The sequence below is a fragment of the Drosophila albomicans genome, chromosome 2L (assembly GCF_009650485.2).
Source record: "Drosophila albomicans strain 15112-1751.03 chromosome 2L, ASM965048v2, whole genome shotgun sequence".
NCBI classification, from domain to species: Eukaryota; Metazoa; Arthropoda; class Insecta; order Diptera; family Drosophilidae; genus Drosophila; species Drosophila albomicans.
Window position 1 is genome coordinate 12604643 of NC_047628.2, and position 20385 is coordinate 12625027.

Below are 20385 nucleotides of genomic sequence, written 5' to 3' on the forward strand. Positions count from 1 at the left end.
ACAGCAACCAAACGAGTCGAATCGTGTTGAATGTGTTTAGCTCACATACTTCCACACTCTGTCCCAATAGTTATTATTGCTGCTGCTGCTGCCTGTTGTATAAGAAAAATCCTCGCTGGCTGTCTGCCAATAACAAACAAAACAACAATCTAAAGCGTGGGTCAGTTCAAAAGCCAACACACAAAACCGTTTTTCGCTTCAAATTTGCAACTAAAAATAGTTCGTCGAATGACGTCAGTTGGTCGCTAGAAATGCGGCAAATTTATGAGTGATTTCTATTGAAAAATTGAAATGATGTGACAGACGACAGCAATACTATTATCTTGATGTGAATGGCACAAATGGGAAAACCTTTAGTCATTCCTATGAGGAACTAAACAGTTGCAGTGACGTCAGAAAAGCGCCAATATTTAATGGTATTAAAATGACGGAATCAAAAAGTTGAATATTAAGAAATTTGTGAGAACACTTTGTTTATTTTTCGCAAATGCAAACAGATTATCTATCGAAATATCAACAACTTTTATTTAATAACGCTTTAGTTAAAATCTACAATTAAATGAGGCTTAAATTCAATTAATTGTGGGGGATCTAAAAAAACAAAAAATTAAGCAATTTAAATTTCGGTACAATTTTATAACGGGCGCTCTGTACAGATTGAATAGATTAGATTTTATGTTGGATAATTTTTGTCTTATGATTTTTAATTTTTATACCCGCCACCCATAGGGTAGAAGGGTATTATAACTTTGTGCCGGCAGGAAATAAAAAATTGTCGAAGTAATTAAAGAAATACTTTTGTATGGGCAAAAACGCCTACTTACTGGGGGTCTGAGTTGCTTTGGCTGACAATATAGTATATCGAGCGGTCTATGGTATATTTTGAATGCTTTACTATATCGATATATCACATATACCATTTGGTATATTTTTAGTATTTTTGCGGTATATTTGGTATATTTTGAGAATAATACCGCAAAATATATTGATTTAATTCAAAATGGGTAGCGGGTATCTCACGGTCGAGTAAACTCGACTGTAGCTTTCATACTTGTTTTTGTTTGTAGAACTTTATTTACAAAATAACATCAAGTTAAAAATATAGTTCGATTTAGCTTCTGGAAAGGTTTTCTATCAGTTGAAAGGAGAATAATTTTTGATGATTTTCTGATGGAAAGCTGTCAAGGTTATACCTTAATATGCTATGTAATATTATAAGCAGCGGAATTAATCAAGTAGGATATTATTATCACAACCTTAATGCTGCATAGTGCACTGTGAGAGAAGGCCCCTAAGAGCAGAAGTGCTTTAAACACCTGATGACCTTTTTTCGCCTGTTCATGGTGGAGTTGGCACAGACAGCGAGAGGGAGAGTGTGACTCCAAGGGGCACAAGGGGGAAGGGAGGAAAAAGAAGAGGAAGAGGTAGAGTGAGAGATGGGCAGACAGACAGCGAGAAACAAGCCAGCAGACGACGTTAACGATTAGCGATTGTGAACATGGAAAACAGATATGCAAACGTGGCAAACAGCCGCAATGTTGGCGAATGGGGCATGTGGCAATTGCAAGTGACACGCGGCAGGGGCCAGTGTGGCAAATGGGAGATGGGACGGTGGGGAGGTGGGAAGAGGAGGAGCATGGGCGATGCGAAAAACCCAATAAAGTGCTTAAATTTGCGCCCTGTACATTTTAATGGGCAAATGAAACAATTTCGTTGCGAACAGACAGCGGCAGATCCGTTACTGAATTTTCAGAGGCCGAAATGTTGGCATTGGGGCAACGCCTCCCATATGCAGATTAAGCGCGCGTTTAACAATTTACGCTGCATACATTTAGGCGCCGTATAAAATGCTCAACAAAAGTTTCCTTGTTGCTGTCAATGTTGCTGCTCTTGTTGCTGTTGCTGTTGGTGTTGTTGTTGTTGTTGCTGCATCAATAAATTAAATGCAGATTTTCATTTTGGCGCTGCGCTCAACGTGTTCAATGCGAGCCATATCCCTCTCCCTCTCGCCTTGCCCTCTTTTGGTCGCAGACCCGCGCAGTACGTCACTCTCGATTGCCGGTTTCCAGTTGCGCCACAGTTTGCCAGTTTACCAGTTTGCTGCAGTTTTTCCGTTTTGCGAGTTGCCACAGTTACTAGTTAGGCGTGGCATGCAAATTGTTGCATGCAGTTAATTATTTTGCACAGGTTCTTGCAACGCCTTTGCCATTCTGTCCATTCTGCCAGCAATGCCAACTCACACTCACTCACACAGCTTCTTCGCTTCGCTTCTCTTCGCTTCGTCTGCTGACTAACTAATTGAAATATAACATATATATAGCCTTTTTGTTCTTTAATTAAATGAGGTTAAAATACCCTGCAGATGCGACTTTCATTTCATTGTGTGTTAAATTGCATGCAACTTTAAATGGAATAAGTTGCAGCCCGAGGTTGCCAAGCATAGAAGTCTCAATTTAACTTAATAAATGAAAAATATCGTTTTCTATGTGCGAAATGGTGCAAAATGTAGAAGCACTTTTTCTTATTGCTTCACCATGTTATTATTGCACTTAGCAGCCAAAGGGTAATAAATTAAAAGAAGCTGCTTGGAACACTAGCACATGGAAAAACCATAAAATATATTTAATCTCGATCGGAGGCAATTTTGTGTATTTGTCGCCATGAATATCTATATTAGATAAAGATATTTTTAACATTAAATTGAATATAAAAAACAATTGCTAAGATCTTTTATTCTTCAAAATATTCCAAACAAAATATAAATATTGTTGATGTTTTTTATTTTTTATTCACAATATGATATTACTATATATTTATAGAATTATTCATGAATTTTTCATTTAATTTATCTTGGTCAAATGAGTCTTCTTGTTATACTCATTTGATTATCTTATGAGCCATATGTTTCAAGTTCTTCTGGTTTATTACTCACTAGTTTCACACTCTTCTATTCTCTTCCAAATCACCAAAAAATGTATTAAGGAATCATATAATATATCTCAGTTAATTTTGCGTGAAATATGAACTGCCAAATGCAGCGCTTTCAACAATCAAATAACTTCTCGCAAGATATTAAAAAATATAGATGAATGTCACATTTCAAAGCATAAAATCAATTGGAATCGATGGCAAAAAGCGAAATTTGAATCCGAGAGTCAGCGAAAATTGTTTGGGGCAAAATTGCGAAAGGTGCTAAAAGTGTTTGCCAGTTTCCACGGAATGAACACGTCTTCTCTGGCATATCGAAACGGGAGAGAGGAGAGGGAAAGGAAACAGCCAGCAACCATAGAGAGCCGATGGAAATTCAGAGTGGTGGCCAGGTGCCGATTGGCACAGAGGCTAACCAAATCCAATTGGCCAGCGTTCGGATGTGATTTGAAAAACCGAAATGGGTTCAAAAGTTAGCTGGAGTTGAGAAGGGTAATGGGGAATGGGGAATGTGGAATGGGGTTGGAGTAACGTTACCGTTACGTGTGATAAATAAGGTTTTGTCGGTCGAAACTTTGCTTTGCAAAACGTTGCATACTTTGCGGCGCTTTCGTCGTCCTTGTCTTCATTTTTGTCATTTCACCTGGCAGCCATTTTCGTTCACCCTACAACCGATTTTCTTGCAGTTTTCCCTCAGTTGTCCTTTTTTTTGTGCGCCCAACTCTTTTGTGGTTTCCACTTGCAACTCATTCAGTTGTTTCTGGTTTCCTCCCTTGGTCCTTCTCCTTACGCTCCTTTCGCTCGTTTTTTTGGCTTTTAGTAAAATTTGCATTTTGCTTGATTTACGCAAAGATTTGCGGCTATTGCAACGCAACGTTGATGTGTGTATCAATTTACCCAAGTCTCTCTCTCTGACTATGGCTGCTCCAGCTTTTCGAGCTGGCTCAGTCTCCATCTCTGACTGTGGCTCTAGCTTTAACTCGGTCGGTGGATCCGATCCGATTGCATTTTGGGATTGCTATTCGAAACGTTTGCAGATTGTAATGTTTGTCAGGGCAAACATGTTGCTATTGCCTGACCGCACAGATAAGTCAATTGCCATCCTATCTGATTGCAGGTATTTTCAGCTATCCTTTTTCTTTTCGTTTCTTTACTTCCCTACCTCTCTCTTGTGCATGTGTGCGTGTAAATGTGTGTGACATGTTTTTCAAACATTTTATTTGCGAACCAAGATGGAAGAGCCAAATATGGAGACTTTGAGGTATTGCAATTCAGTAAACAATTTTCGATTCACTTCAGCTCGTTCACATACATTTTATTGATGAATACGAATTAAGTGACTTGAATATCACATTTCCCAAATGAAACTTTTTTCCCATTAATTAAAAAGTATTAGATAAAGTCGATGTAGTACTATGTATTGAAACCACAATGGAAAAAGATATATAACTTTGTATTAAAAAATTTACAAAATTTAAGTCAAAAATAAAAAAAAACATAAAATTCTCATTAATTCCCCTAATCTAAAATTACTTTAAATTTTATGGAAACTTATGGACTCATTTGTAGTTAAAAAATCTGAATTGAATTTGTAGAATGATAAGAAATACTATGGCTAAATATGGCTACATTTGTAAAATATTTTTGGTATATTTTCAGAATAAGGTTTTATTGAAAATAGGTATCTATTTTATAGTCGAGCACACTCGACTCTGGCTTTGTTACTTGAAAAATGTCGAAACTTAAAACTTGCAATAATTTTTAAAATTTAAAAAGAACGCAATTTGGAATCCCACTTTTATACATAAATAATTTTGAATAATTATAAAAGTACTTAACTCTTTTTAATTTTTAACTTTTTTTAATATTTATCATAGCTGTTCCCTAATACTTGAATAAAATCCAAGTAAGTAATTTACATTATAATTTGCAAGTTATGGCAAATGGGATTTGCTTTATTTATTATTTAAAATTTTAAACTTAGGAATAAAATTTCCATAGAATTTTGCAGAACTTCTGTTTGCCTGCTGTTTGTTAGACATTCATTTCATTTAATTCAACTGTTGTGGCTCAATGGGGAATGGAAAATGGGAGTTGGGAAATGGGAAATGGGGGAAAAAGTCGTAGGTCTCACACTAAACGTAAACGTATCATACTTTGTAGCTGTAATTTTCTTTGAGCGCACTCTTAACGACTTTTCACAAAAGTCATAACCTGCACGGCACACACACACACACACAGACACAGATACAGACAAGCGAACAAACACACAAAAAGAAAAAAAGAGAAGAAACGAAAAGCAGACGGCAAATTCTGCTTAAGTGCAAACAATTAAAAGACAAACAGCTCAATGCCAGCTCATACACACACACCTACACTCACACACACACACACGCATACACTGAAAGTGGAAAGTAGAAAGGCGTGGGAACATTTTGCGACAGCACCAAAAGTTTTTGACAGCTCAAAAGTCAGACGACATCTGAGCCGCAGTTTTCATTCCCTTTTTGCTTTCATTTCTTTTTTCTCCGAATACCTTTGAAAATGCAACCAACGGGAGGTTTATTTGCCTGAAATTAAATGTTTTTCATTGTTTAATTTAAGCTTAATTCTTTTGTGGCCTAAATGCTTTCATTTGTTTGCATTCAGCAATTGACGAGCATTTATGTTTTGAATTTGTTTACCAATTCAATTATTTGCCTTAAGTGGATGTTATTATTGAATAAACAAACAATTTTTATCTGGTATAGAAATTGAAGAGATTTTTACTCAATTAAGCACAAAGACAATTAAAATTCGAATTATATATTTTTCTATTCTCTGCTTTACTTTATTTTATTGCACACCCCGTAAAAGTTTATTAAAATTTACAATTTGTTTGAAAAGAATATATATGATTGAATACACAGCACAGCAACAAATTCCTTTTTATTATATTTCTAACATTTATATCAATTTAAATAGGTTCAAATTCATGGAATTAAATAAGCAATGGCTTAAAAGGATTCCGCTTAAAAGCAAGCTGATCTACAAACCAAAATTCAAAGTACAAAATATATATAAATCAAATTGCCATTTCGGTGCTTTGATTAAATACTTTGGGTGGTCCGCTGCTTTGTGAAGGCTTCCGAGAATCAAGGTTGAGCAGGGTATTAGAACTTCTCTATAAATATCACTATTTGTGTACAATTGTGAGAATTCCCATCTAATGCGGAATTGCGAGTCCAGCTTGTGTTGTTTGTGTGTGGGTAGCTTACGCGTGTCAACATTCAACTTGATTATTTACAGCAGCGTCTTAGATGCACTGAGCTACACTTGCCTCTTGTCGCTTACTGCTTGCCACTTGCTACTTACTATTTGCTACCTGCTACTTGCCACTTGCCGCACGCAGTGCCTTTGCCACCTTTTTCGTACATTTTGCGTTTGCCGAAAAATATGCTTTGCATTTAAATGGCATTTTCTTTTTAACCTTTTCGCAACGCTACTTTCTGCATATTTTTACTGTCAATCTGTGTGCCACACACAGCATGCGAGTGTGTGCGTGTGTGTAAGGACTGTGTCTTGGTTGCTGGCTTGTCATCTGCGTTGGCATGTCATTCAATCTCAATCATTTCTACAGCTTCAGCGTCAACATTCCAGGTAATAAAATGCCAGACAATCTGCGCGTGCTGGAATTTTGATTTTTCCCCTCAGCATACACACATACACACAGAGAGAGCCCCAAAGGGAGCAGAGTTTTGAAGCCTTAGCTAATCTTTCGACGACCAACAGACCGCACATTAGCACAACCTGTGGGCGCCACCCAGAGGGGAACACAAAGCGTACACAGCCAGCAATCGTGCATTGATGATGATAACGTGGCCAGCGAGGCCCATTGATGCTGTTGTAGTTGCCACTGGCCGCAGGTTTGTCGGTCTACGCGTTGCATATTCACGCCGCATTAGCTGCTGACCAGACCAGAGCGAGAGAGAGTAAGGGAGAGCAAAAGCGAGAGAGAGAGTAAGGGAGAGCGAGAGAGAGAGAGCTGCGGCCACAAGGGAATCCCCGCAAGCGTTGTGCAAACCCCAAAAATGCTTTCCGTTGCGTTGCATTGCGCATACGACGCGTTGTTTGCTCCGGTTTTGTCGGTTGATGCTTTTGACACGAGCTGTTGATTTTTACGCCGACTCCTTCTCTTTCGAAAAACCCAACTCGTTCTCATTTCACAGTTGAACGTATGCTAAGCTGATTATTTGTGCCTAAATTATCAGCGGTAACAAAAAGAAAGAACTTTCAGCTCATAAAAGTTCTTCATTTTCACCTGCCAAGTCTAAGAACGTGACTTTCCCACTTTTGCTCTCCCTTTCGCACTCTCTCGCTGTGGCAGTAAATGAAAATGATATCTTTTATTAGCACAATGAAGTCATAAACATTTCAACAGTTCACCCAGGCAAAGTCAACAAGTCAGCAACAAAGATGAAATCAACAGTCACCCCACATTATGCTCCCCCTCTCCGTCTCTCCGTCTCTACACTCTACACACACAAACACAGCATGACTCGGTGATAAGCGATCAAAAAACTACATTTACATGCAACGCTGCGAGTTGCCGGCGCAAAACGGAAACGGAAGTGCAGCGGCAACTGCAACGGCAACGGCAACGCCAACTCTGAAATAATATCAAAAATGGCTGCCGGGGGCGTCGGCAAAAAGTTGCAGCTGGTCACAAATCATCTTACACTGTCAACGGTGTGGAGGGAGTGTGGTGGAAGGGGGTCAGAGGGGTTGGCAGACAGCCTCTAACTGTACACGTGATGCGATGACTGCGCCAGTGTTGTAAAATGCTAACGAGCCCAGGCGAATGACAAGCTTTGTTGTCCTCATCGTCCTCATCGTCGTCGTTGTCCTCATCGCAGTTCTCATCGTGGCTTTGAGCAACTTTTGGCTGCTGTTGCCGCTGCTTTTGTGGCCTGCAACTAATTTAGCTGCATTTGCAGAGGCCGCAGTTTCATTTGCCTGCGCTAAGCACGCATTTCCCACAAACAAATTCGCATGCAAATCACATATTTAATAATGTTAATGCATCTTTTTGGAATCAAGCTGCTGCTTTAAGAAGTTTTTTTTAAAGTTTAAGATTGGATTGTTGGCATAAAACCCGTAAGATTGAACTTATTTAAATTAATGAGACTCTTTTACTCATAACTTCTCATTTCTAAAGATTTTCAGTAAGCAATGAGAGGAATGTGGAATACTTTTTTAATTTTCACTGATGTTGTCACGCATTTTCTGTATAGGTTATTAAACAATTTTTATACAAAAATTAACTAATTGGAATAAGTAATATAAAATTATTTAAAGATTAAATTTCAATTAAATTATCTTATGCTTCTAAAGATTATATCTGAAAAAATATTTATTTTATATATGACTATTTAAGTAAAGGCTACCAACTAATAACTTTCAACATGAGATTAAGCGATTAAACAAAATTTTAAAATATATACATGCTTAAATATTGAAAACTAAGCAAATGATATTCAACATAAATGATGATTATAATTTAGTAAAGTTTTATTTTCCATCCGTTTGTAATTCAATTACTTAATATATTTTTCATTGTTATTTTATTTGCTCTGATTCTTTGACAATTTCAACAAATCTTCAGCTGTTTTCTTTTTGCTTCAGTTCGCATAAAAAGTCCATAACTGCTAGAATTGAACATTGCCAATTTTACATTTACTAAGTGAAATTGTTTATTGGAACTCGAATTGAAGAACCAAAGCACATTTTCTTATTTCTTTTTGTTTTTTTGCTCCTTGTTTCTGAGCTGCAACTTGCACCTTTACCAAGCTACGACTGCAGAAGTTGCAACTATAAAATTCCAATTTACCCTCTGCATGCGCGTCGACGACGACGACGATTTTCTTGGCAGCCAGACACGCCCCCAGCCTCCAGCCAGTCAGTTGATGCCAGCAGCTGCAAGTACCTGTTGTTGTTGTTGTTGTTGCCATTTGGCTGCTGTTTTTCAGTGAAATACCCCTTGCTCCAAAGGACGACTTTACTTATTCTTGAAGCTTGAGCTGCAGCTTTGGCTTCGTCTGCTTTTCCTACGTTTTATTTCTGGCGCAATTTATGTATTTTTATGGTAGGTTGCTGCCGCTGCCAGTGCCGCTTGGCCCGGAAAACGGAAACCGAAAATTGCTACTTATTATGTTACTAACTTTGTGTTGTGCCGCTGTCTCCCCACTCCTGACTCTCTTGCTTTACTCCTTTTCGCCTGATTCTCTGCTGTTGCTGCTGCTGCATGTGTCTACTTTTTGGCCCGTTTGGCTCGTGTGATAATGTCAGGTTTTGTTAAAATTAAATTGCATGTCTTGCTGCGTTGAAGTTAAATTATTGCCCCCAGCTCAGCTTCATCTTCACACACACAAACACACACACACGCAGAGAGGTGTACACACACACACACACTTACACAGCTGGAGTTGGTCGTGTGCACTTCAAATAGTTTGCACGTATTTCAAGTGGCCTGGGCAAGGCAGCGTTTGCCCAATCCATTAATTTGGCAAACAATAAGCAACAACTTTTTAAAATGCCATTCAACAAACCTCTGCACAAACATCCTTTTTTTTCTTGCATGTTGATTTTCTTTTCTCGCTTTGACATTGCGGGATGTCTGAAAATACAATATTCTTTTTTTTAGCCGCGCAAAAGTATGCAACAGATTTTTTCTTTTGCCAGCAACCTCGCGCCGCATGGTTCCAAACAACAACAGCAACAGCAACAATAACAAGAACACACATAAACATAAGCACAAAAAACTGGCAACACGTTGCGTTTGGGCCCGTGTTACCAGCAACAGAAAACAGCCGACGATTTTTGCATGCGCCACAATGTGTGTGGCACAAATATTGTAGAATGTACTATACAAAAGTATATGTGTACATATCTCACTCTGCGTTTTTCTTTTCTTTTTTTTTTTGCTTCCTTCACTTGCCACATGCTGTGATTTTTACCGGCATTACGAAATATTAACAACACACAAATGCGAAAAACGACACCGCATGTGGCATGTGCATCACGCGGGAAGGGACGGGGCATGGTAATGGAGTTAAAAATAGAGTTACAGCCGACAAAAGGAGGGAGGGGAGTCAACTTTTACGTAACGAATTTCCACCTCAAAGTCGAATTTGGCCAACACACTGACAGTTGAAATATGTACAAAAGAATTGAAGTGAGATTGCTTTAGATGATGATGGTAATTCTAGAAATTTGATAGTTCAATTTGAAAGGGAGAAATACGATGTGGATAGTATTTATTTTGTAAAACATAAAGGAGTGAAGATAATATTCTTTGGTAACTTTTATTAATAGAATAGAAGGAAAGGTAAATTTTGAAATTTAAATTTAGAAGAACATATAAAGAGATAATTTTCTCTAAGATAAAATGATTTGGATTTGTATAGTTTAGTTTTTACTGAAGTTATTGTGCTACATTAAGTTTTATTTTAACTAACTATACGAATGGAAAGCACTATTCTTATTATTATTATTAAGAATCTATCCATTAAAATGCAAACTGAAACTTTTCAGTTAAAATTGTGTTAATTTTATATATATTTTATTTAAAGTACGATTAAAACATAATATAAATTCAAAATAAATCCATAAGATTTTTATTGCAGTTGTTTAAGTTTAAGTAAAATTTTCGCAGAGATACATTTATTCATTATGACATATTCGTAATTCCCATGAAATACCAGAAGGGGTTAAGGGCGATATTACTTAGACACTCGCATACCATAATGCATTGATTAAAATTAATTTAAATTTAATATTTTACTCTATATACGAAGTAATTTTCTTACTTTTGACTGTATTAAACATAAATTCTGAAATACACTTAACTCCTTCTTCAGTTTAATTTGAGGAAATACAATTTAATGTAATATTCTAATAAATAAATACTTTTGGTTATTTATATAGAATTAAGTAATTTGCGGCAAGTACCTTAAGGTGCTTTGTCAAAAGAAAAATTATAAATTGATTTGAAATTTGCGCATAACGAGCGCCGATAAAAATTCATCGAAATAAAAGCAATAAAATGAAATCAACTAAGTGACATTAGATGGCAATCAGACACGTTTGAAAATCCATAAAAGTGGAAATATGTTGCCAACTTCAGGACAACACGCTGAACTTGCAAACACACACATGCACACATGCACACACACACACACACAAGTGTGTAGACTATTAGAGGAGCACTCACACACGTGAACTTATTATTTACCAAACACGTTCAACAGCCAGAACAACACGTACTCAATTTAGAAATACACAGAAAGTAGCGAAGAAAAAAGGAGTCGGATGAAGGGTGAAGGGGGGTAAGAGAGCTGTTGGGGATTTGGAAAGAAAGTGCAACAAATATTGGAACAATTTTGTCCGTTTTAATGTCTCTCTTTCTCTGTATCGCTTAACAGACTGTCCGTTCAAGGACAATAAATTACACGCACATCTGAGGAGCGCAGAAAAATAGAGAGCAGAAGAAAATGTAGAATATGAGAAGTGCACAATTTAAAATTGGTTGAGAAATTCAGAAGAGACATCTCATGACAACATATTGAAGTTATTTTTTTCTGTGTTTCTATTTCAAATATTTGTCTTTCTTTTTGTCTTTTTGTTTGTTGCGTTTTGCGTTGGGCAGCAAAAGGTCATGTGACACTAACACGTTGCTCATACGCCACGTGCTGCGGCCAGGCAACAAAACCCAAGTCAAAACATCCCAGCACATCCATGTCACATGTCTTCTCCAGTCTCTTGTATGTCCTGTCTTCCTTTGTCTGTATTTTCTATTCTGTGTTATTTTTTTTCCCTGTTTCTTGTATTTTTTTGGAAGTTGGTTGCTTCCGCATACGTGCAAAACATTCACCGGACAAGATTTATTACTAGACCACGTGTTGTTTTTCAAGTCGTGCTTTTAGTTCGCTATGCTGTGCTGGACTGGACTGAACTGAATTGCCAGCAAGGGTTGAGCCACCAATTGTTAAACAAATCCATAGATTTCTTCACTCTCAACTGCCATTGCGTGGGCAAGGTCAAGTTATTTCGGCTTTTTGCGGACCTACAACATTGTCGAAAGCTTTGATGCTCTGAAAGGGAACTGAAGTAAATTCCTGAAACTATTCAACAACAAAAACACAAATAGTGGCAGTATTTATAATGGTGCAATAACAAAAGGAATTTGGGAGGTATAGAATAAAATTATTCCTTTTTATTCTAATTATAAATCCTATCTAAAAAAAAAAGTCACTCTAAGTTTTGTGTTACTCTAAGATCATTTGGAAACTAAAATGTTGTTGAGTTTATAAATTAAATATTTCCAATAATACATATCTAGAAATAAAAACCCTTAATTTAACCTTTAAAGTTTCCGCGAATTGAAATTTTTCTGCAATGAAGAAATTCAAATTGCAAATTAAAAAAAATTGTAACTTACATATTTTTCATTAAGAGCAGAATTATTTTTTTTAATTTTGGTTTTAAGCATTCCACTATAAATAAATTCCTTCCTAATTCTAATATCTTTCTGAAATAAAAATATAATCCTATATTTTCTATAGTAGATTTTTTTTTTTTTGATAATTAGTAATTTTAGAAATTCACTATTAAGTTATTTTTTCACAATTGAAAATTGTTAGCTTGTTTTATCTACAATTTCGTCAATATTTTTGCTGAACAATTCAAATCATTACAGCGTAAATACATTCATAGTTTGGGACTTAAAATTTCAGACATTAAATTTTGAGGGGAGATTACACAATTAGTAGTTTATTAAAAGGCTCCTGTGCCGGTCAGAGCATTGGCAGAGGGATAATGCGATCGCAACACCATGCAGCGATCTCTGTCCATGAAGAGAGCGCGTCGCTTGAGCATAATCTCGCGCTCCAAAGCGGCGCGGACACCAACCAGCGCCTCCTTGGTCGCCTCGGCAGCAGTGAGCTCGTGGAGCATGGCAGTGACACTGCTCTGAATGGTGTGCACCTCATCGATAAGATGCTGCTGAGCGACATCACGACAACTCTCGACATTCGGACGATAGCTGCGATTGTGCATGCGTGTCTGGGCCACCTTCATGGCCGCATCGAAGCTGCGAATGCGTCCATGAAGCTGCTCAATGCGGGTCTCCGTCTCGGCGAGATCGCGGAGTACACGATGCAGATCGTTCTCGAAGCGCTGCACTGCCTCCTGGGTGCAATTGATGCGTGCGGTCAACGACTTCTCCACAATGTCCGCCTGCGTGCGAATATCTCTAGCTCCATTCAGCAAAATGGTGTTGAGACTGCTGCGCAGCGCTGCGGAACGTTGACGACACTTCTCACTCTCTTCCAGGGTCTCAAGACTGAAGTGCTCCCAGTACTTTTCCGACGATTGTTCGGGAGGTTGATTAACCGCACCCACATGGAACATGACAGTGCGCGAATGGTTATTCAAGCCCACATTCACAGTATCAATATCGTAGGCTTCCTGCTTGTCACTCCAGTCAAACTCGAGTCGCTGCTTCGCTGCGCGATTCTCCTGTTGTTGGGCCTCAAAGTCGCCGAGGACCTTTTGCAGTTGTCGCTTGATCTCGGCAATCAGAGCCAGCTCATTGACCAGCTCCTCCTCAGGCGTATCGCGAACCAATTCAGTGTCCGGGCGACCGCAACGCTTCTCGATGCATTCGCGGACAATGCTCTCGGGCACGCCGAGTGTGACGAGCGCTTTGCGCAATCGATTGCGCTCTTGATCGACCATGAAGATCTCCTCGATCATCGCCTTGATGGCATTCTCCAGTGTGCTCTTCCATTTGCAAATGATTTGGGAGCGTAGTCGCAGCTTCTCGGTTGTTTCCTTTTGCGTCTTGTTCACGGTGGCTGTCAAACGTTGAAACTCCGTCGTGGCACTAAAGCGATTTCTGTAGAGTAGACAGAAGTATAAGTTTTAAGAGCTCAACATTTTACTTTAGCTTGGAACTCACTTGTCAGACATGTCGAGCACACTGTTCGTGTGCTGCACTGTCTGCTGATTTCTGGCACGCCATTCATTCGAGCTGTAGCGTGTTATAGAATATCTATCGACCACAGGGCGAGTGCCAGTCAAACCCGCCATAGGACTCCAGTCCACTTTGCCGGTGGCCCAAGGGCCAATGGGTCCCATGGGCGTCATGGCGTCTTTGTGTGGCAAGTCGTCGCCAGCTTGGGGCAGATAGCAAGGCGGATTCTGCAGATTATCCGCATCGGGATTAATCGAGCGCTGCAATTCAAAATGGAAGACATTAATTAATGTTATGGATGCAACTTGGTTAACGGCACGACTAAAAAAGAAAATATGAAAAGCGCATCTTGTGTTAGCTTTTCTTTGCATACTCGTAGGTGCCACAAAATGTATTGTTCAATGAAGAAATTTATTGAAATTACGTTTTACTGCAATTTCCGTCAACTGAAGATATCTAGCAGTATCATTTTTATTCATATGTGTTCCGGTCTTCATTGTGCAAATGCCGCAAAATGATTTGTGCTTCTAAGTATAATCGGAAAATTAATTTAAAGTGCGCCTTACTACTATTCACCCAAAAAATGTTGCAGTATTGTGTTAAAGATATGCTGCAAAATGAGCTTTGCTACTAAGTACAATGTGCTAACAAATAAATAATATGCCATTAAATGCAAATACTTTGAATTAAGCAATAGTATTTTATGTTTTTAATAGTTATTCTTTTAATTGTGTAACACTAAAGATTTGAAAATACTTGGAATAGTAAATTGTAGTAGTTAAGTGAAATATCGCATATGCAAAATTATCATTAAGCCAAATGACGCGAACTGAAGCAAGAGAATTTCTCTGAAGTATTTCCTTTTAGTGCATTTATCTTCTAAAAGTTTTAGTTTAGTGGTAATTAGAGTTAGAGAAAATGTTTTCAAGCCGCACTACTTTCCCGTGTATGTTATTTGTTTTTTAATTGTATTGAAAATGTGTCGCTAAGTGCATAAATAAGTGATATTTAATATATATTTAAAAGAAAAACCTACAGCAAACTGTATTTCCTCCGATTTGAGGGGTCGATCCTTGGCGTGTTCGTTGCGCATCTCAATCAGCTGCTGCTGCTGCTGGTCCAGCCCCGCCTTGAGCTCGTCCTGCACCTGATGATGCCCCTGCACTTGATCGCCAATGTGCTGCTTAGCGTGCTCTTGCAGCTCACGTCTTATGGCCTCGGTATTGGGCACCACAGCAACGGGCTTCTCCTCATTCCACTTGCGTCGTCTGATGGGTCCCATTTCTGGTGGTGGAGGACATATCAAGGGAGCTGGACACGCCGAAGTTGGGTGCAAATCAATGGCACCCGCTTTGCAGTCAGCTGCGTCTGCATACAGATCTTTCTCCTTGCAGCAAGCCATCTTTTTTGTTGGTTATGCGTTGAGCTTAAGCTCAAGAAAGTACACAAAATATTTGTAAACAATATACTTGAATATATCAAGGCGAATTGTTAAAAACGGAACTCGGTTTTGTACTGACAATTTGATGGAAATTGTTTGTTTGAGGGTTGTAAATAGCTGACGGCCAGGTTGCTGGGGTTATCTGATAAACAGCAACCTTAAGTTGTTCTGGCAACCAGTTGATTGCAGTTCATGCTGAGAAGAAAACTAGAAAAGGGAATAACTTGGTTTATTTAATTTTAAAACAATTATGAAAAAATAGTGTGTATATATCAAAACCATACGTAACCTTCTATTTTAGATTGTTTAGTTATAATTGGTTTTGCTAAAAATAAAAAGTGATAAATTTGTACAAAACAGTAAATTGTGAAGAACATTTACTTCTATTTCATTTATTTTGTATATTTATATCAATGCTATATTTTGAATATTGCCTTCTGCATGTTTTAATAGTTTTCGGTACACTTGTAGTAGTATGGTTATAATTAAAATGGGTAGCAGGTATCTCACAGTCGAGCACTCTCGACTGCAGCTTTCTTGTTTATTTATATTATTTTGACGATATTTTTATATTATTTTGACGATAAGACTCGTTACTGTTATTAATATCTTCTCCACTTAGTGGATTAATTCGATAACAAGAGCGATTTATTGACAGAGCTTAAACTTAATAAATTCCTTGATGGTAAATTATATAGTTTTACTTAAATATCAATCGACTTAAATGAAGCAATGAAAGAATGACTAAAGTTCACCCATAAGATTTTAAATAATATACCAAAACAAAGGCAAACTCTTCAACTTAGATTTAGATTTGTATTCAAAAGATACAGAGATACTATACAACAGCATCGATTACTTGGGCGTGGCCATGTTCTGGAAGAACATAATGGAGAACTCGAGCACATTGCTGGGCTTATAGCGCAGAATGTTCAACACATAGTCCTGCATAAAGTCCGCCAGCTCCGAGTTTGACTCCAGATACTTTGTGGAGTTCTCGTAGTTCAAAGCCTTGAGCTCCTTAAATCTGCGCGACAAAGCCAAATCCTGACGCCACATCAACTCCAACTTGGGAAGGATGCGCTCCTTCTTCTTCTTCTGTGAGGCGCAGGCAGCGTGTAACAAATAGTTGTAGCCACGCCAGAAGTGCATCACAATGCGACCCTCGGGCGTCATAAAGGTCTCGGCGACATCCTGCAGCTCATCGTTGAAGCACTGCTGGGTGACAATGTGAATGGTATTCTTGTAGGTGCGATAGAAAATGCGCACTAACTTGCGCTCCTTGGACACAATCAGATTGCAGCGCATCACACGACCGTAGAGATTCATCGTGTAATACTCGAAGGTGCCCACAAAGTTGTGACAAACCAGATGCCGCATTAGCAGCATAATGCCACCGTCCAGCACGAAAGTGTGATCGCGATCCTTGATGTCCACGGTGGCCTTGAATTTCTGGGATTCCTCATTGATTTTCGTCTCTCTGATCGCAGTGAGATAACGATCAGCATGATTTCTAACCTCCAATGACTTTTCGACTAGCGCATGATCGATGCGATCGAATTCCGAACGTTTCTCGCAGATCAGCAGAAACTGATCGTCGTATTTGCCTTTCAGCTGATGGCCACACTCGGCGATTCCCTTGCCCTTCTTCATCTTGCTGCTGCTGTAGACCACATAGCCATCGTACGCCTCCTCGACATTCAGACAAAACTTGCCGATCTGCTGCAGTTCGCGCTCGAAGAAGATCTTCAAATTCTCACTCAGTTTGCAGTTGGTGTGGCGCAGTTTCGAGATGAACAGCTGCTCCTTGAAGATCACAGCCTGCTTGACGGGCAGAAAACTCTTGGGATCGATGCCCCAATCGCATTGCTTGAACTGCTCATCAGATGGTTCGATGGGTCGTATCAAGGCCGAGATTATACTTGACACACTGATCTCATCCTGTGCACTCAACTTGTCCAGTTCTTCACACGCTCCAACAATAACTCCCAGCTTAGCCGGATCTCGAAACTTGTCCATGTCACAGGGCACAAAGAGCGGTGGATCTAGTATAAGCTCATCCTCATCTTGTTTGGGTTCTAGTAAAAAAGGATTTGTGCTTCAGCTTCGTTTAAAGTTAATGCGAAACATACCCATGACAATATTTAGAAATAATCCTTAAATTTATAGTGAGGGCACAACAAATTTAATTTTTAAGTTGTAGAACGTGAAAAGCTCAGAAAGTAAATAACAAAATAAATGTCATTATTGACATGAAAGCCTTTAGATTGTTGTAAAGCATAGTTTAGTATAAAATAGTCATCATGAATTGCGACACTTTTAAAATGACTCTCAAACTGTGGCAATCTCAACTGTAAATCATTCATATTCTTTACTAAATGATGCTGTAATGAATATCGATAAAAAGAAACGTCTATTACATTTATTGATCGATTGAAACTTTAAAAATGTATCTATTAGTTATACACGTTTTTTCTTAAGCAAACAATACAAATATTTATTTAAATTCTGCAAATAATACTAATGTACTCATTTCTCAATCTTGATCCAAAAGATTCTTTTAAGACGCATCAATTCTCTAATCGATTCTGAATAGAAATTAATTAATTTATTTCAAAAAATAATTTTGAAGCATTACTGTAATCGCAATTCAATCAGTTAACAACATTTGTGCAAATTTCTTGCAAAATTCATCTACATCAACTTTCGCTTCTCTGTGCAAAAATTCCGCTAATCCAGGACATTCAAGGACATTCTGCTTAAGTCTTCTCGCAGTCTCAACAAGCGCTGTGCAATTAGCTGGAGCATCATCTGACTTTCTCATGGATAAAAGTGCTCTGAAGTGTTTTCGCCCAGTGCAAAGCTGTAAATGAAAAGTGCGCTAGAGATATGCGTAGCTGACAATGGATATACAAGAAACAACAAAATGGAAAAGCGACAACTAATTGCAAGGACAACGACTTCTTCAGGCACACTCACAGCACACAGCTTAAAGCTGCCAAACAAGACACGAACACGGACAGAAGGAGGTGGTGACAAGTGCATGTTTTAATGGAGAACGGACAACAAATACTCGTTAAAGGCGACTGCAGGAGGCAGCAGAAGGATGCGACAGTACGACACAGGACATCATGCTCATTGTTATTGAAGCGCAAACAGGCGAAGGCGAAGGAGTTTGGTAGGCAAAAGGCGCTCATTAAAACGTATAAAACGTATGAGAAAATCAACAGTTGAGTATGCAAGGGAGGAGAAAGAGGGTACAACTCGAAAGGGGGGGAGTCAAAAGGACGCGCAGCTCGTGCGTCCTTGGACCGAACCATATTAAATTTGTTATTAAGCCTGTAATTATTTGCTCGGCCGGAATTGTTGGCATTTTCTCGCTATTAACTGAGAGCTGAACGGTCGACAACGCTTTTCATCTTCCAACGTGTTGTTGCTCTTGTTTTTCTTGTTGGCAGAGATGAAAAAAAAAAATGAAAACATAAATAAATTATGCAGAACGCGAGGACAAAGACAATGCGCTCTGTGTTTGCTCAGCTTATTTCACAGTCAAGTTAACTTTCAAAGATACAAGCTCTGAGGTCCAAGCCCGCGGCCGCGATACAAATTCTTTGGCATTTTTCCGTTTATTTTTTCTTTTGCTTTTTTTTCTGTTGAACACATTTTCACATTTTCATTTTCATTAATTTCTTATGCATTTCGCTGGACGCGTAAATTAACTACAATTGTTTTCAGTGTCCGTTTGTCCACTTACATTTAATCTTTCTTCATCTTTTGCATTCACTCGCATTCACATTCATTCGCCTTCATTCGCTTTCATTCACATTCATTCCTTCTTCATTTCCTCGGCATTTGTTTGCTCTCCTTCCCCTCTTACCACTCTTTCTTATTGTTCCCCAAGAACGCTCTACAACCATTGAGTGAAAAAATAAATCAAAATGCGAGGGGAGCGAAAAGCGAACTCGAGGAAAAAAATAAACAAATCTTAAATGAAAATTGTTACCAACGCCGCATGCAGATCCTGGGTATGCAGGATAATCTACCGCACACTCTCTCACACACACACACACAGTCGCACACACACTTGTTTTGGTTGTGGGTTGGCCAAGCTTAAGGGTCAGTAATAAATGTCATGATATGAAATTTATTTACGCGCCACGAAAACCAATGAAAAGCAACCAAAGCAAAGGAATGCAGCAACAAACACATCTCGAGCAACAACAACAACAACAGGCATAACAACTGGGAATAAGAACAGCAATAACAATGCCACAACACAAGGACAATTAAAAGGGAATAGGCAGAAGAGCTGAGACACCAAAAGAAATGAAATGAAATAGATTCGACTCAGGCAAAATGAAACAGATCTATGGGAAAATTGTAACCATTTATTGTGCCATGTCGACTGAGTGAAGACACCAGAAGAAACTTTTGACTTAACTTGGACAAAACGGAGATAAATTGCTTGCTTATAGATATTTAAAACCTTTAACGAACTACGAATAATTTGTGACTAAATTAGTGCAATATTAAGGTTTATAGAAGAAGAAATGTATTTTTAAAAGACATTTTAAAATTGCAAATGTTGCAGCGAGAAATATAAAAATTGAAAGGATCTAAGAGATTTACGTCCCAGAATATTTCATTTTAAAAATGTTCTTCCTAAATAAACTTAGTTTATTATATTATATATAGCCAAAACAAAAATATCATTAATTTTTATTTTTTAAATTGTAAATAAACAATTAAAGTTCATTTTAACTAAATGCAAAATAGTGCGGTATTATTCGTAAGATACCGAATTAACATACCAACAATACCGAAATGTATTGAAGGCTATATGTGGTATATTGATATATTCTTGATATTCTTAATATACCATAGAGTACAAAGTATACAAGATTGGTGGGCGAACCAACTAAGACCCGATTGCAATAGGAGTTTTTGGTTATACAAAAGTATTTCTTAAATAACTTCGTCAATTTTAATCCGATCGCAACCA

The 20385-nt window shown here is 38.2% G+C and overlaps 2 protein-coding genes across 2 annotated transcripts; both read right to left on the minus strand.

Annotated features, from left to right (window-relative positions):
• Positions 1 to 12580: 12580 nt before the first annotated feature.
• On the minus strand, positions 12581 to 15465 carry LOC117565357 (tektin-4). Its single transcript, XM_034244417.2, has 3 exons — positions 14979 to 15465; positions 13928 to 14202; positions 12581 to 13864 (listed from the first exon to the last, which is right to left on the minus strand). Exons 1-3 carry the CDS (start codon positions 15342 to 15344, stop codon positions 12742 to 12744), a joined length of 1764 nt encoding a protein of 587 aa, XP_034100308.1. The 5' UTR covers positions 15345 to 15465; the 3' UTR covers positions 12581 to 12741.
• Positions 15466 to 16172: 707 nt separating this feature from the next.
• On the minus strand, positions 16173 to 17653 carry LOC117565518 (uncharacterized). The gene is made up of 2 exons (XM_034244654.2): positions 17516 to 17653; positions 16173 to 17461 (listed from the first exon to the last, which is right to left on the minus strand). Exons 1-2 carry the CDS (start codon positions 17517 to 17519, stop codon positions 16239 to 16241), a joined length of 1227 nt encoding a protein of 408 aa, XP_034100545.2. The 5' UTR covers positions 17520 to 17653; the 3' UTR covers positions 16173 to 16238.
• Between the last annotated feature and the right edge of the window lie 2732 nt (positions 17654 to 20385).

Coding starts and splice junctions, on each gene's coding strand:
- LOC117565357 (XM_034244417.2), bottom strand. CDS start 15,344: ATGGCTTGCTGCAAGGAGAAAGATCTGTATGCAGACGCAGCTGACTGC. Junction 14,203..14,978: donor CGGAGGAAATACAGTTTGCT/GTAGGTTTTTCT, acceptor TTTGAATTGCAG/CGCTCGATTAATCCCGATGC. Junction 13,865..13,927: donor GTGCTCGACATGTCTGACAA/GTGAGTTCCAAG, acceptor TCTACTCTACAG/AAATCGCTTTAGTGCCACGA.